This window comes from Notolepis coatsorum (genome assembly GCF_963971535.1).
Source record: "Notolepis coatsorum genome assembly, chromosome: 1".
In the NCBI taxonomy this organism is placed as follows: Eukaryota; Metazoa; Chordata; class Actinopteri; order Aulopiformes; family Paralepididae; genus Notolepis; species Notolepis coatsorum.
Genome location: NC_140165.1, coordinates 109,337,050 through 109,355,463, shown reverse-complemented (window position 1 = coordinate 109,355,463; position 18,414 = coordinate 109,337,050). Strand labels below are relative to the sequence as shown.

Genomic DNA, 18,414 nt, shown 5'->3' with positions numbered 1-18,414 from the left:
ACGGTGTCCCTATCACCGTAACAGGGGCATTGTTACTGACAAGTCCAGAGGACAGAGTTCAGAGGACATCCTGAACTACAGGTCCAGTACATTTCTTGTTGCATAACGAGCAGCAGACACAAAGCACTCTCCAGGCTTCTTCTCTGACACCACATCCAAGAGTGACTCCACTCTGCTCATAAATCTCTTATACATTCATTTCTGTGAAAGCTTCCTTGCAATCTCACCAGTCAGCCTAGGCCTCACTGAAGCACCACTTAGGAGGATACGTTCACACTGCAAGCCTTTGTGCTCAATTCTGATTTACCAATGATGTGACCAATATCAGATGTCAGTGTGAATTGGTCACGCTCCTGAACTGACCCTTATGCACAAATGAACAATAATGAAGATGGATGTAAACATGGAGGAGACAGAAGTCACAGTTTATGGTTTAATTTATATATGTTGATGTGCAGTGGAGGCCAGCTCATTTGTGAGCAGACGATAATGGGGGCGAGAAGGAGGTGAAAGAGAGCCTTTTCTTCTTTCAATATGCTTTCAAACACAGACTGGTAATGATACATGCCCTAAAGTTTTGTTTGTACAGAAGTATCACCCCAAATACTTATAAGGTAAACACTTCACTGTCCCTCCACTGACCACCTCCATCATACAGTAGCTGTCTTCCGTGTTTGTATTCACCAAGTGACTCCTGCCAGCGCAGAATTGTGATGAATCCTTGTTAATCTAGAGTGACATTTACATAAGACAGTTTATAGCTTCATAAAACCCTTGGCTTTATATTTCATTGTGCTCTGTAACCTTGATTTGTAAGAAGGGCTTGTAATACCAATGTGTTGCATACCAACAAGGCAGCCCTCACCTTGTAGAGCCTGGGAGTCACGTGATTATATAAGTTCTAAGGCCCACCTGGTTCTGCAAGAATTTTGCTTGTGCTTTTTACTACAAGGTATTTTTTCAAGGTAGCTGGGTTTATACGGTTCCACTTGTTCAATTGGTCTGAAATTTGATGGGTTGAACGTTCAATATTTTTTATGTTTATTTATGCGTTTTGAAATTTTAGAAAAAGAAAAAAAGTCACTCATGGCTACAAGACTTGTGCAACATCTTCCATTTCAAGACCAGTCTCAAACGAAGGCTGCGTAGCTCAGAGGACAATGTTACCAAACCAAAACAAACGACAGACAGAATACACTGTGGGAATTACATACTCATGACTACCGGAATCATACATTTCTCAACACCATAGTTTCTGTGTTTTGGACTAGGGCTGGGCAATATTGGCAAAAAATAATACCCAATATTTTCGGGAATTTTTTACTATTTTTCAGCTTTCATAAAAATGCACTATTAATAGTTTCTTCTGGCATAGAAAGTGACTGTTAAAGGGCAATTACACCACAAAGCAGCATTAAACTCACAACGCTGACCAATCATTTTCGGCATAAGCGGTGAATTGGTCAGTTCTCGAGCGTATACTGTCCGACATTGTCATTTGACGCGCGGCGCGTAAAAAGATGCTCGCCCGAAAAACATATCGCCATTTAACTCGAGAACCGAGGCACGGAATTAGTAGAGTGAGGTGGCATTCGAACGGCAGCACATAGATGTTTCGAAACGGTATATTATATGTTCGGCGAAAAAAGCAGCCCCAAGCCAGTAGATCCTCGCAAAATGCAAAGTATACGTCCCGGTGCACGTTATGTGGTTAACCAGATCGAGGCATAACTGATTAATTCTCTTTTATCCACATATTTATATATCGGCTTCAAGAAGAAACCTTTTGAGTTTGGTGACCCCTTTTCCCCTTTTCCCTAGAGCCACCATCAGGCCAAAACTCCCACATGAGTGCATCTCCAAAATGTAGCCGTGAACATCTCAAACGTAAGCTATGTTGAGGGAAGTGGTCAGGGATCATGTAAAACATTACTTTAAAGTGGCGGCTACGTGGCGTAGTGGGCAAGGCGCTCGCCACGAATGCGGAAACGCTGGGCTCGCCTGTTCGAGCCCAGCGCTCCACATTGCTTTCAGTTTAGCTGGTCGTTCATACTAATACACATTGGCCGTATTAGGGGGTGGGAAACTGATGGGTGGGGATCGGGCGTTGTGGACAGCGACTCCTACAGGTCGGTTGGTGCGTCTGCGCAGTAGAATCAGGAAGTGTCGGGGGCAGCGTGAGCCTCCCACGCGTTACTCCTCGCCACTGAGAGATCGAGCTGCGCAGGTGAAAAGATGCGACTGCTGTTACCTCAAGTACCGGAGGGGACTTGTGCTATGTATGACTTAGTCCACATTGCAGCCGGCTTGTGGGAGGCAAGAAACAGCGTTCGTGACAGGGGAGGGTTGAATTGGATGATACGAAATTGGGATAGGAGAAAATATAGAAAAATGGGAGAAAAAGTGGATAAAAAAAAACATTACTTTAAAGTAAAGCCCACCGCCGGCAGTGAGTGTACCTGAATGACATCTATGCAGGAGTCCAGGTAGATGGATCCTTTGGTGTCCTTGCAGTTCTTCTCATCCTTGTAGGAGTTGAGGATGTAGGAGCCGTCGGGGAGCTGGGAGAGGTAGAAGTACCTCCTCTTGAACACCTGTGTGGTGTCGATGGGGAGAAGATGGAAGTCACCGTCAACACAAAGCAAAGATCTGACGTGTGGCTCGTTATCACACCTGTTGTAACTTGTATCACACATTTATATCACTTAATGAGAGTATTACTCCTGGGGTGCGAGGGGGTCATGTTAATGAGAGTATCACTCCTGGGGGGTGATGTTAATGAGATTATTACTCCTGGGGGGGGGTGATGTTAATGAGTGTATCACATACATGTACACATACAGTACAGCCTCAGTGATATTCTGTCTCCCTCACATACAGCACAGCCTCAGTGATATTCTGTCTCCCTCACATACAGTACAGCCTCAGTGATATTATGTCTCCCTCACATACAGTACAGCCTCAGTGATATTCTGTCTCCCTCACATACAGCACAGCCTCAGTGATATTCTGTCTCCCTCACATACAGTACAGCCTCAGTGATATTCTGTCTCCCTCACATACAGTACAGCCTCAGTGATATTATGTCTCCCTCACATACAGTACAGCCTCAGTGATATTCTGTCTCCCTCACATACAGCACAGCCTCAGTGATATTCTGTCTCCCTCACATACAGTACAGCCTCAGTGATATTCTGTCTCCCTCACATACAGTACAGCCTCAGTGATATTCTGTCTCCCTCACATACAGTACAGCCTCAGTGATATTCTGTCTCCCTCACATACAGTACAGCCTCAGTGTTATTATGTCTCCCTCAGTCTCAGTGTTATTGGATTATTATGCCTGTGCCCCCCGTCGGCTGTCATTGCCGCATGAATCAAGAGAGACAGGACGTCCGGCTGCGTGACTCACCCTGATGGAGACGGACAGGCTGCTGTTAATGTTGGCTTTCTGGAGCCAACCCTGCTTCATGATGCCCCCCCTCTGGGAGCACAGAGATGCAGAGTCCTGAGACACATGGACACACGGACACACACACGTTAACAAGAGACAAGACTGTCATATTTGCAGCAAACACATCATTCAATGTGCATGTACACTGTATCCCAATACAAATAATACCCAAAAGCTCAATGTCACTAAGTTACAGTACAGTTAGATTAGATTGTCGTCGTACAGCACAAGTACAGTTCAATGAAAAGAAGTTGGTATCTTCATTCATACCTTTATTTATTCCCAAAAAGGACAATTGAGGTCACCCTCATTTTCAATGTTGTCGAGACTTACAGACATTTCAATGCATACTCTTTTTTACAATATAATAATAATAATAATAATAATAATAATAATAATTATTAATAATAATAATAATAATAATAATAATAATAATAATAATAATAATAATAATAATAATAATAACTATCTATATAGCACCTTTCACACATGGACCGCAGCCAAGCAAATAGCATAAAATGAACATAGGCATAACATTTGTATACAGTTGACAGAATAAAAACAATGCATAAAGTGCAGACATAAGAATAGGTATAAAATACAATAAAAGTAGTGCAACGTAGAACGTGCAGACATAAGAATAGTCATAAAATAAGTAAAATAAGTACAGTGTTGCTCGAAGGCATGTGAACCCCTCCGGAACAGCCATCTAACCAGAGTACAAAGGTAACAGTAAAGTGCATTAACAATATACAGTAACAAGTGATTATGAATGAATGAATGATTTTATTTCTGTCTTTTTTTTTTACAAATCATAGTAGTAGAACTTCCAAAAAAAACAAAAAAAATAATGAAATTTAATTTAAATTAAATTAAATTAAATATATATAACAAAGCTACTGAGTAAATATGCTAATCTGATGTATGTACAGTATTATTATGTACAGTGATACAGGTATATATATACACTATGGTAGTAAGCCATACTGGTCAGTGAAATAACGAATAAGAGTAGGTATGGGATATATATAGAGTAGTAGTAGTAGTAGTATATACAGTGTATACGGTATGTAAACAGGATATATATAGAGTAGTAGTAGTAGTATATACAGTGTGTACGGTATGTAAACAGGAATATATGCAGATGTCTGCGGCAGGGGTTCCCAAAGTGGGGGTCGTGACCCGGGCCAGATGATTTAACCCTTATTGCCCCCCTAACGATTTAGCAGAGTTGTCACCTTAGTGCATGAAAAGATTGCATCATGTTCAAGGTCATAAAAAACTTAATTTGTAATATTTCGTTCCAATTCTTTTTTTATGAATACCACTATGAACCTAACTCAACATATCTATCAAAGATTCCAAATATTTCCGTTTGTAGGGTTATGGTTAGGGTTGGGGTTGGGGTTGGGGTTAGGGTTAGGGTTAGGGTTGGGGTTGGGGTTAGGGTAGGGGACTGTTGAGCAAGTGTTGGGGTGGGCACGGGCACAGGGATACGATTTTACCTTCTCCTAATCTTTCTGTCTGGGTAACCCTAACCCTAACCCTAATGGAAAGAAAAAAAACACCAAGGTTTTTGCCAGGCTAAAGTGTATAACTTTTTTTTTAGAGGTATTCTAATGATGATCCTTTTATATATTTCATGACATAATAATCAACACAGCCATCGTTGTACACAGAAACACAAATACATATAGGCAAAAAACACAAAATAGTCGCTAAGGGGGCAGAAGGGTTAAAATATATATATATATATATATATATATATTTATTTTTTTATGCAGTCAGGCCACTGAACTTAGAAGCAGGCCAGGCCAGTGTTTCTAGTTGCAGCAGCGCAATAGTTAGATAACCTAGGTGGGGAACAACCAGGAGATCACTGCAACTCACACAAGTTGGAGAACTATCTCTCTCGTGCTCTCACACACACACAAAAGGGAGCCGCATGTGATTGGTGGAGGCGGGACCCTTACAGAAAACTGTTGTTGCTAATCATTGACACATGCTAGCCTGTAATAATCCCCCCCAGAAAAATCTACTTTGCATTTGATATATTGCAAATATATGCCATCACACACACTGCCATTTAAAGGGTTAGAATTATAAAATGAATATGTGGTGTTATGATCAGGGCTGAAGTTGAATAAAAGATTGTATTTTTTTCAATCTGACATTACAAAAAAAAACAGAAAATCCATCAAAATCAGTGTTGTTGCTAATCATACATATGCTAGCTTGTTTTTTAACACTTTAACTGCCGAAAACGTGTTTAGGCGTCTTTCCTAGCCATGCTCAAGTTGCCGAGGACGCCGTAACTCGTCTTTAACACTTTGGCTGCCGGAAAACGCCTAAACACGTCATTCCCGGCCATGCTCAAGTTGCCGAAGACGCCTTACAGCGTCTTTAATATCAATATTTCAAAAATCTGGGATAGGATTCATATTTCCCCTCCGCTGGCCTGAGATCCACCAGGAGGACCCACTGAGCTCTCTGGCGGTTCAGGAGCGCCATCTGGTGGCCGATCGGCGCAATCGCTTAACAGGAAGTGCTACGGAGATTGTGCTGGTCGCCGTATTACTTCCGGGCACTAGCTATAGGTTCCGGGACTCGATCTCGACACACTACATAGCGATCGATTGCCAATAACTGGATAAACAACATGATTTGGACGTATATACCATTATACAAGCTGGAGATGGACCGGGTAAATCTACATCCCATAATGATAAAATGTCTACTCTACGATGATCGCCCAACGGCGCGCGGAGACTGGGGTGAGTTTTAGCGTGTAAAGTTACCGTCTTCGATACTAACTGCTATTATCAACATTTGACCCACATTAGATGATTGGTATAACGCTGCCCACGGAATTATAAACGCCCCCTAGCCCATCCGGTCAACATCAGATGACGTGTAGTAACTTCTAGAAGTACGTCTAGTTGGAATTTTTTATATCGCGCTGATTGCCATAAAACTGTATTGCATCATCAATATAATGTATTTGGGGCTATAGATCACGTTCTGGAGAAAGCTGCAGAAAGAGATGAAAACATACTTATACATTAGACCATACTTTACTATGAATATGTGAATGAAAAAGTTTAACGTTGCTACACAATGAACAATACATATAGGACTTTGAATGGGCCCTAATAATGGCAATGTAGCAATAGAATTTAAAAAGTTATAGCCCTGCAAAGAAGGGGACTTTCTCTATAGACAAATAGAGCCGGCAACCTACGGTTGATAATGAATTTAACCCATGGCAGCCAAAGTGTTAATATCAATATTTCAAAGATCTGTGATCGAAATCATATTTTTCCTCTGCAGCCCTGAGACACAGTGCTGGTCTCCTCTCAACCCTCTAGCGGTTCAAGAGCGCCATCTGGTGGCCGATCGGCAGATCGCCCAACAGGAAGTCACCCTTTGAACCGGTAGTACTCATCCAAATGTGGTCCGGCCACTCTCTATAGCTCCCGCGACTCCATCTTGAAACACTGGATAATAGATCGCTCGCCCTAACTCAATAAACAACGTTATTTGGACGTATATACTATTATACAACCTGGAAATGGATCGGATATTTCTACATCCCATAATAGGAATATTTCAGTTCCACGCTCATCGTCCAGCGGCGCGAGGAAGCCACGGTAAGATTCAGCGTTATTCTCTAACGTCTTCTTTACTAACTGCTATTATCAACATATGACCCACATTAGATGAATGGTATAACGTTGCCCACGGAATTATAAACGCCCCCTCGCCCATCCGGTCAACATCAGATGACGTGTAGTAACTTCTAAAAGTACCTCCAGTTGAAATTTTGTATCCGACACAGATCGCTATCAAACTGTATTTCATCATCAATATAATGCATTTGGAGCTATAAATCACGTTCTGGAGAAAGCTGCAGAAAAAGATAAAAACATACTTATACTTTAGACCATATTTTAGTATGAATATGTGAATGAAAAAGTTTAACGTTCATACACCCTGAACAATACATATAGGACATTGAATGGGCCCTAATAATGGCAATCTAGCAATAGAATTTAAAAAGTTATAGCCCTGCAAAGAAGGGGAACTTCTCCATAGAGCTGGCAAGGGATGGTATATCATGAATTTAACCTTCGGCAGTTAAAGTGTTAACAATAATTTGTGATGCCATCACAAACACTGGCATTTAAAGGGTACAAATAAAAAAATTCCTGCACCAGAATGCAGGAAATGAAGTCTTTGTAACAACAAATGTCATGGTGGGGGACCCCCTGCTTAAAAAGTGGCCTGACTGGGGCTATATTTTGCACTATATTTCCTGGCCTGAATGATTTCCCCAGTCCGGCCCTGGTTAAAAGCCTCCAATGCTTATTAGTGTGTGTGCGTTTGAATGTTTCAACCATACATTTCCATTTATAAAAAAATATATATATAATTTTTTTTTTTATATATATATTTTTTTACCTCCTATAATAGTGGGGGTCGCGGCTCTCAGACGCCGTTATTTGGGGGTCGCGGCCCGAGTTTGGGAACCCCTGGTGAGTGCGCTTTGGCGAAGGAGCTCTAATCACATGTAAGTGGCACTCTGTCCTCTGAGCTCACAGAGCAGACATCTACACGTCCCGCTCTCTCCGGCTCCGTCCTGTAATCTAATTGGCTGGGCTCCTCCCCCTCTCCTCAAGCTACCCTCGGATACACAGCGATTGACAAGACACCACACACATACATACATACATACATACATACGCGCACTCTCACCCCACCATGACCTCATTTCTACCACGTTACACAACTCGCTCACCCCCTTTTCCAGTATTCCTGATAGCGTTATCGTCGATTAATTCAAAATAGTTATTCCGCCTCGCGCCTCCTCCCAGAGAGTGAAGGACGACGATGTAAAGGGTTTTGTAAAATCATCTACTAGATAAAAGGAACCTACTATTACCGCTCGGCAATATGCGCGCGCGTGCGTGCGTGCGTGTGTGTGTCTGTGTGTGTGTGTGTGTGCGCATACCGTGCACCTGCTTATAGGTGCGCTCACCCCAAGAGGCTCAGCCCATCAGAGCAGACACTGTCTGAGTCATGCTGTGTCATTAGCCAGGGCTCCTGCAGGAGCGACAGAGGCCTCTCCGCTCCTCCTTCTCTCCATCACATCCGGAACAGCACCATTTTTCCCCCTTCAATTATAGCCCTTTTTTTTCCTCCTTCGTCTAAATTTAGCCGCCTCTGTCTGGGGGGGTTGGGGTGTGGAGGGCTGATGGGGGGGCTATTTATAGGGGCTTTATAAAAGCTTCTGGTTGCACTGCCAGGCCCGCAGTACGTCTGGGGCTGTGCTGCCGGATGGAGCGAAGGACCAGGAGAGTAGAAGTCTGCAGTGACTCCTCTCGGGCCACAACACCACTTCAGTGAGAAGCCATGTTGAACCGTAACAGTACAGAGGATTCGCTGTCCTAACAAGTGCTTTTTACAAAACACAGCATTCAGGATACCAGCTATACCCCCCGTTTAAAATGTATCTTCCGCTCTTACACTGTCCGGATTATATTATTTCATTAAGCAGCAGAGTTCAATATTTTCACAAAAAGTCATCAGGTGCTCTTGGGTCTTTGGGAAAAGACAACTAGTATTACGGTAAGAAAGCAAAGTTAAAAAGTATTTCAGAAAGAAAGCTAAGTTAAAAAGTATTACAGGAAAAAAGATAAGTTAGTTAGTTACGGTAGTTAGTTAGTTAGTTAGTTAGTTAGTTAGTTAGTTAGTTAGTTAGTTAGTTAGTTAGTTAGTTAGTTAGTTAGTTAGTTAGTTAGTTAGTTAGTTAGTTAGTTAGTTATAAGACAGCTTTTTAACATATTTGTCTTCCTGTTATACTTTTTGAGTGCCTGGGATCTTGTCTTGTATATTACTTCATTGTTGGAATGGACCACTGGACCCTGTCGTACACGATCCAGTGATCGTCTTACACTTGTGCCTAGAGTTTGTACTGAACTGGGTAGATCTGCTTTTGGCTCATCTGCCCCACAATATGACCACAATATGTAGTTTTTAAATTGTTACCTCCGCTTTGTTTTTTTAAATGTGCTCTTAATTGTTCCGATTGTCTGATGTTTCTGTATTTATTCAGCAACTGGACACTGTGAATGAGTTTAATTACTTTGTATTTATCGCGTATGAATAAAGATTTAATGAATGAATGAATCTTCAGATCACGATCACAAGCTTGCCCCGCATACATGAGTAAACAGGGCAACGTGAATATTACTATGGAAACTGACCTTGCAAACACTGTATAACCAAAGCGTGATAAGGTGTTTTGTAACGCTTCAGTATCCCGGCTTATATCGACATGTCCCATCAATAATGTTTGGGTTTCTCATAGTCAGGGGTATCAGATCACCCGGGCCTATTGTAACTGGGATATGGCATTTACTGTACATGCACCGTCTCAAAGACGGAATACCGTGTGGAATAATGTCAATATCAATGCGCATGAAAAATGCTTTTTCTCTTTAATGTACAATATGCTCACGCTTGGCTGCGCTATATGAGTAAAATGTATTATTACTAGTACAGCTACGACGATGACTAATACAGTACCTTATTTGTATGTAGGCCTACTTCCTTTCCAAGCTTGGCTGATAGCACTAAGTTAAGAGGCATAGTTACACTTTGTTGATCCCCTGCTGCTGTGTCCAGGACGCTTCTATACTTTACGCAAGTCCTTCCGCGTTCCTGTTTTGCGCTTTGATTGGCCACGCACGTTTCTGGTCATGTGACATGTGCGCCCAATCGTGGGACGGCAAGATTTTTTGGGCGGTTAAGCTTAGGCGCTCTTTTTCGAAGTTGGTTAAGGTTAGAGTTTGTCTGAGAGCAGGGCGATAGAACGCCAGCCCTGATTCCAAACTCTAACCTTAACCAACTGCGAAAGAGTCGCCTAAGCTTAACCAGTGATAAACTAGGCGTTAGGTAGTTTGCAGGCTGTTAGACCCGGAAATAGGCGCAGAACTTGCCGTCCCACGATTGGCGCACATGTCACATGACCAGAAACGTGCATGGCCAATCAGAGCGCAAAACGAGAACGCGGAAGGACAAGCCACTTGCGTAAAGTATAGACGCGTCCAGGACTCGGGACTCGACTTGGACTTGAGCACTGACGACTCGGACTTGGACTCAAGCTTTTTTTTTTTTTTAGGCCCTAATCATTTGCCACAAGATATTGATGGCTAGTGCATTTGTTTGGCTATTGTGTCACAAAGTAAATAAACTCCCTTTGAAATGGTGACCGCTGTGTCATTTATGTTTAATGTAGAACCTTTTCTTATTTGTACGTCAGCTCTTTGACTGCCAGAGTGGAGTGGACTCAACCTTGATTACTTGGACTCAGACTCGGACTAGGGTAATGGGGACTCAACTCGGACTTGGACTCAGACTCGAACACTGGGGACTCGAGACTCGACCTCGAGATTTAGTGACACGACTACAACACTGCCCTGCTGTAACCCTATACATAGCCAGCTACATTAGCTACATAGCCAGGTAAATAAACATACAGTGAGATGGATTTAAGATCCTTCAGGCAACACTATGACATGTAAATTCATTTGACTTACTCAAACACATTCTATATTACTTAAAAACATAAAAACCGGGCCACTTATTGTCACCCCAAAGTTGTTGAAATGGTCCTTGTTGAAGTCAGAGGTTCTATGTAGGATTGTTAGTAACTGTCTAACTGCATATATAACTGTTTCCACTAGAGGACGCTCTAGGCGGAGCCACTCAAGACACCACCAGGTGGCGAGTATAAATAGAGATGTCTCCTCCTACTCTACCTCTTTCCCCCCCAGCCTCTCAGTGAGAGGAGACCTCATGTACTGCTGCTCATACCATGTGAATGAATAAACCACGCCGCGTAAAGGCTAAAGATAGAAACCATGCCTCTTGACCACATTATTGTCGCCCTATAGCCGGATTCTGTCAACAGGTTATGGGCCCAGACCACGCCGGGGCGAAATAATAAGGGTAGCAAGCTTAGCTAAAGTATAGGCTAGGTTAGCGCCGGGAGCACCGCGTGGCTAGACGCTAGGCCAACAAGAGCTAAAACTACGCCTACCATCAACCAAGAGGATGGCGACCAAGGGAATGAGCAAATGGCCCTCATTCAATGGAAAAGCAGAGGACTATGAGCTCTGGGAAGAGCGCATGCTATGCTGCATGCACAGTGCGGGACTGAAGGAGACGATCTCGACAGCCCCCACGGGAGACCTGACGGCGGAAGAGCAAGCCCTGGACGACCAGCGTAACGCAGACGCGTACTGTGAGTTAGCGCCACTGCTCGACGACACCAGCTTGGGGCTGATATTCCGCGACACTAAAGACAAAGGCCGAGAAAGCCTGGAGGTCTTGAGAGAGCATTACATCGGGCGAGGAAGACCCAGAGTCGGGGCCCTCTACATAGCACTAACGGCCCTGAAGAAGGGGCACACCGAGACTGTGACCGAATACGTCAACAGAGCGGAGCAGATCACGACACCATTGAGGGGTGCAGGAGAAGCACCAAGCGATGGGCTAATGATGGCGATGATGATGAGAGGACTACCGGAGCTGTACAAACCGTTCACACTCCCGGTAACACACGGTTCAGCGGACATGACGCTGGGACAGTTCAAGGCCAAGTTAAGAAACTTCGAGGCCTCAGAAGATACCCACCCAGCCGCCGCGGAGGCGGGAGAGAGCGACGCCAAGGGAGAGGACCAGGACCACGGCGGAACTGGTGTGTTGGCGATGCAGAGAGAAAGGCCATCGGAGAGGCGACTGCACAAAGACTGTCTGGTGTAGCTTCTGCAACTTTCTGTAACTTTAGGTTAGTTGTAACGTTAGTTTAGGTTCGTAAATGAACGTTTTGGAGTTGTATTTGGAGTGTATTTGGTGACTGTATACACTGTAAGGGAACGTCAGGCTATTGTCCTCCCCCACTTCCAGTGATGAAGCTAAGCTACGCTAACGGAGCGACTGTTCCCTAAGCCTAATGCATGCACAGAGACAAAAAAGGTATGTATCTTCTTGTCTAACTCCAGGGAAGATGTTAAATAAGCTAATTTCCCAAAATATTGGAGTTTTCCTTTAAGGCAGTGTGTCTCAAAGTGGGGGGCGCAGAGGCATGACAGGGGGGGCCTTGAGATTTATAAAAAAAAAATTGGATTACAGAAAATTATCACTAAAGTGCTATCTGTTGCAGCTGCACTGTTCTCCATGAAAATACCATTTCTCAAAATCTGAAAATCATTATTTAATAAAACACAGAAAAGGATCACCAAGTTACTCTGGATAAAAAAAACCTTTACAGACAACATTGAGACAAAGCTTCCTGACACATCTCCATCCAAACTCTTGGAAGAACTCTTTGAAATCTCATCTGATACCACCTGGAGAGCTAGTTTCAGAGTGTGGTGCTGAGTACCAAGTATCTCATCTCATGGCCCACCAAGTATCTCATGGGTGTTGATACCATTCAGCACTACATACAGTATCTGTGTGAAGCTGGCTTTTCATCCATGACAGCTCTGAAAACAAAATATAGGGCCAATTTGAAAGGTCATGATATTGGTGTTATTTCAATAAATTTAAACATGGCCCATTTCATGACGATTTTGTTGGGGCGAGGGGGGGGGGGCCCAAAATATTTTGGTCCGCCAAAGGGGGGCCTGACAGAAAAAGTTTGAGAAGCACTGCTTTAAGGTGTTGATACCATTCAGCACCACATATGTGTGAAGCTGGCTTTTCATCCATGACAGCTCTGAAAACAAAATATAGGGCCAAGTTGAGCCTTGAGGATGACATGCGTGTTGCCTTGTCAAAGATCTCCCCACGTATTGACCGTATTATTAGCCAGCAGCAGCAGACCTCGTGTTACGAAGGATCAGATTAAACCGAATATATATATTTACTGATTGATATATATTGCATAATATTTGTATATCGTCTGATATCCTTTGTGTATTCTTTGTACATATACACGGAATATCCCTTTAACCTAGTACAGACCATAATATTTCGTTCTCCTATTGGACAGCGGTCCCTTAGGCGCCATTGCCATACCTCCAAGGTCTGGTTCAAAGTCACCGCCAAAGACTTGCCTGGACATGAACGGCTCTGCGCAAGGATATGAGACAGGAATAAAGCTGGTACTAGTTTGTTCACCTAACGTATAAATATGGCGCAGGTGAATACAGAAGTAGTTCGAGTTACCCAAGTGAAGCCTCACCCACGATACAACGTGCGGTGAAGTAGGGCCCGTTTGGCCCCAAATAGAGCATTGAGACCGCGTGCGAATTGATAACTAAAAGTATCAGAGCTTAGTGGAATAACGTCAAGTTCGACCTAGTTAATGTGAAGTAACGCGCACCGGAGAATCTACACCGGTGAATGCAGAGCCCTTTTCCGGCTGGATTATTATTATTATTGCTTTGGTCCTGTGGCTATTGGAGCGGAGGAGAATCGTCTACACCCATTACTGTGTGGGATTTACCCGTGAGGAACATCACTCAAGCCCGTCTCTTGGAGAGGCTGGCTGGCTTTCACCTATGCTGCACGCATACCTGGATTACAGCTGCTGCTTTCGTCTGCTGATCAAGGGAGTAATGTACCGTCTCCCGTAGCAGGAGCTTATTGAGTCCCCGTTGATCCAGACTTTGCTACCGACATTTCCTTTCCCCTTGCTGGCTTACAACCGGAGGGACCCTACCAGTATCTCCCGCTGCCTCACTAGTGTACCATAGATATAATTCCTAAGATTCAGGTCGTATTCATTATCTCCTACGTAATATGAGAATGGACATACGTTATTGATTTGCCTACGCACATTCCTTTGCCTTATAAGCGCACCCTACGTAAAGTATTGTTATATATACTATCATTGCTGCTAATAAATATTCTTAAACCCAGTTTTGTGTGGAACCGTGTCATTGTGGAGGTGTTCTCATCATATACCTGTGTACTGTATGGCCAGTAGTAATGTACATAAGACAGTAGTGGTTTAATGATACCATACTTATTAATACAGTCAGGGAATTGTACCCCTCAGTTACACCTCGCATTGAGCTAGAAATGTCCACTGAGTGAAGGAGTGCTTATTTTCTGTATTTATTTATATTTTTTGAGAAATGGTAACTTGGTGATCCTTTTGTGTGTTTGTTTTTGAGAAATGGTCAAACAAATCGAAATATGCTATTTTTATGGAGAACAGTGCAGCTGCAACAGATAGCACTTTAGTGATCCTTTTCTGTATTAAAAAAAAATACATGATTTTCAGTTTTTGAGAAATGGTCACACTTATCCAAATATGCTATTTTTAAGGAAAAGTGTGCAGTGATAATTTTCTGTAATTTTATTTAAAGAAATATGCTATTTGATTTACTACTACAAGCAGTGTAATGTCAACAGTACTAAGCCATTTAGACCTGAAACACCTGTTAATAATGCATTATATAGCCTGCATATACACACAAATGTGTTTCCCGGTTTCTTAAATAAAACTTATTTTGAAAGCAAGCACTTTTGTCATCATTGTAGCAAAAAAGACAGGACCGAAAAAGTCTTTATCGTATGTAGGGGTGCCCTGGAATATTTTATTGAACACAGGGGTGCCTTGGCAGCAGAAAGGTTGAGAACCCCTGGCCTGAGGGATCTTAACTTCATCTCACTATAGGTTAATTTACCCTGGCTGTGATATGTAGCATAGTGTAGGGTTTCATATACAGTACAGCTGTAACCATACATATACATTACAAGACCAGCTAAGCTATACACACCAGCAGGGACGCAGAGAGTGAACGGCAGACCACTTAATCGTCCCCCAATAATCAATGTTTCTGGTCTAACGGCCCTCAAGCCCCCTCTACTCCTTCCTACATCCATCGCTCTCCTAAATAATACTAGAGGTCGATTCCTTTGAGGTGCCACCTAACAGTGGGCTGTCACCTCTTTCTTTCTTGTCCAAGTCAAAATCTGTTGTAATTTAATTAGGGCAGGGTGCAATATGAAGCTTTTTGAAGCTCTTGAAATTAGTTTACCTACTTATGTATTATGGTTGCATGTCTCTATGTACTGTCATATTTGTCTGAAGTCCTTTTTACTAACTGAATGAATGATTGTATATATATATTTTTTTCCCTTCTTTCTTTACACTGTTATCGCAGAAGGATGCAGCACTGATGTTCCAAGTAAATTTTCCCCTCGGGGACAATAAAGTTTATTCTTATCTTATCTTATCTTACTCACCTCGTCTTTGGCGTCTTCATCAACCTCAAACACATGAGCTGGCAGCTTGTCCGTCTTCAGGTTCTTGCTGTGAAAATACAGTTAGAGAGTCACTGTGTGTCAGCAACTATCATCAATACATCACCTGCCTGCCTGCTCTCTACGCTCTCCCTGCTCAGCCTCATTATGTTCCTATAATGTACGCACTGCACTGGATCTAATGAAATGTGCAGAGTCAGAAAACTGTTGCTGGCAGCTGCCCACTGGTCAGCCAATCACAGGCACACTTCACTAATGGAGCACTCCATTTAAACTGAGAGGACCGAGCTGCTCTACTGCTGCTGTGTTGCTCTATACTCATGTTCTGCTGTGTTGCTCTATACTCACTCTCTGCTGTGTTGCTCTATTATACTCATGTTCTGCTGTGTTGCTCTATACTCACTCTCTGCTGTGTTGCTCTATACTCATGTTCTGCTGTGTTGCTCTATACTCGTGTTCTGCTGTGTTGCTCTATACTCATGTTCTGCTGTGTTGTTCTATACTCACTCTCTGCTGTGTTGCTCTATACTCATGTTCTGCTGTGTTGTTCTATACTCACTCTCTGCTGTGTTGCTCTATACTCATGTTCTGCTGTGTTGTTCTATACTCACTCTCTGCTGTGTTGCTCTATACTCACTCTCTGCTGTGTTGCTCTATACTCACTCTCAATGTGTTGCTCTATACTCACTCTCTGCTGTGTTGCTCTATACTCACTCTCTGCTGTGTTGCTCTATACTCACTCTCTGCTGTGTTGCTCTATACTCATGTTCTGCTGTGTTGCTCTATACTCGTGTTCTGCTGTGTTGCTCTATACTCATGTTCTGCTGTGTTGTTCTATACTCACTCTCTGCTGTGTTGCTCTATACTCATGTTCTGCTGTGTTGCTCTATACTCACGTTCTGCTGTGTTGCTCTATACTCATGTTCTGCTGTGTTGTTCTATACTCACTCTCTGCTGTGTTGCTCTATACTCATGTTCTGCTGTGTTGCTCTATACTCACTCTCTGCTGTGTTGCTCTATACTCATGTTCTGCTGTGTTGCTCTATACTCACTCTCTGCTGTGTTGCTCTATACTCACTCTCTGCTGTGTTGCTCTATACTCACTCTCTGCTGTGTTGCTCTATACTCACTCTCTGCTGTGTTGCTCTATACTCACTCTCTGCTGTGTTGCTCTATACTCACTCTCTGCTGTGTTGCTCTATACTCATGTTCTGCTGTGTTGCTCTATACTCACGTTCTGCTGTGTTGCTCTATACTCACTCTCTGCTGTGTTGCTCTATACTCACGTTCTGCTGTGTTGCTCTATACTCACTCTCTGTTGTGTTGCTCTATACTCACGTTCTGCTGTGTTGCTCTATACTCACGTTCTGCTGTGTTGCTCTATACTCACTCTCTGCTGTGTTGCTCTATACTCATGTTCTGCTGTGTTGCTCTATACTCACTCTCTGCTGTGTTGCTCTATACTCACTCTCTGCTGTGTTGCTCTATACTCATGTTCTGCTGTGTTGCTCTATACTCACTCTCTGCTGTGTTGCTCTATACTCACTCTCTGCTGTGTTGCTCTATACTCATGTTCTGCTGTGTTGCTCTATACTCATGTTCTGCTGTGTTGCTGGTGCATATAGCGCTTTTATTAAAAAAAAAAATGTCCTCACATTCTCCCATACACTCACACACCGATGGCGGAGGCAACCATGCAAGGAGCCAACCTGCACATCGGGAGCAATTAGGGGGTTAAGTGTCTTGCTCAAGGACACTTCGACACGTTGCCCGGGAATCGAACCGGGAACCTTCCGACTACCAGACGACCGCTCTACCTCCTGGGCCACTGTCGCCCCACTGTGTTGCTCTATGCCAGTTCCCAATAGGCGAACGTTCTATTAATAAAACATGGGGGGGGAAAAGAATAATATTTTTTTAAATACTATGTACGTTTCATGCGGCCGCAGCTTAAATTAATTCCCTAATAAGGGCACTTTCACACCTGCCTCGTTAGAGTGTGTTTGAATGGATCCATGAAGCAGTTACCCCCACGGTGAGGTTCGTTTGGACTGGTGTGAACACAGTAATCAAACAACTGCACCCTGGTCCACCTTCCAAGTGAACCCTGGAGCGGTTCTTTGAGGTGTGAAAGCAATCAAACCAAAAGCAGGTAAAGACGTGAAAGACCACTCAAGTAATGAAGCTGATTGGACAGTTTTTGTTGACATTTTCCCAAATATTTGTGTGATTTTTCCTCATCATAAGGTTATTATTTTCACCACTGTTAAAAATAGCCAAATAGTGGTTGTGATACTAAAGAAATACCTTGCATGCATAATTCAGATGACAGTAAGTGCATAATTAATCACAGAGAGTGAATTGGAAAACGTATAGAGAGTTAAGTTGTCCCTTTATTAATCCCCTTGGGGAAATTTGTCCTCTGCATTTGACCCATCCTAGCTATTTCAGGAGCAGTGGGCAGACACACAGTGCAGTGCCCAGGGACCTTGTAATGCCAGTACCTTGGTCAAGGGCAATGGCAGGATATACTGTACCTACTGTAGCATGCATGTCTTTTGGTGTGGGAGGAAACCGGAGTACCTGGAGGAAACCCACGCAAACACGGGGAGAACTCCACACAGATAGGCCCCCTGTTGGGGTTTGAACCCAGGACCGTCTTGCTGTGAGGC

At 43.2% G+C, this 18,414-nt stretch overlaps 1 protein-coding gene across 3 annotated transcripts in view; it reads right to left on the bottom strand.

Annotated features, from left to right (window-relative positions):
- dock11 (dedicator of cytokinesis 11) overlaps positions 1–18,414 on the bottom strand; it is a 328,275-nt gene that overhangs the window by 240,915 nt on the left and 68,946 nt on the right. For all 3 annotated transcript variants that reach the window (XM_084319393.1, XM_084319394.1, XM_084319395.1), the window contains exons 5-7: positions 15,725–15,791; positions 3,413–3,508; positions 2,460–2,594 (exon numbers count right to left, since the gene is read on the bottom strand). In XM_084319393.1, the coding sequence (XP_084175519.1) occupies positions 2,460–2,594; positions 3,413–3,508; positions 15,725–15,791 (298 nt within the window). The remainder of the gene's footprint in view (positions 1–2,459; positions 2,595–3,412; positions 3,509–15,724; positions 15,792–18,414) is intronic.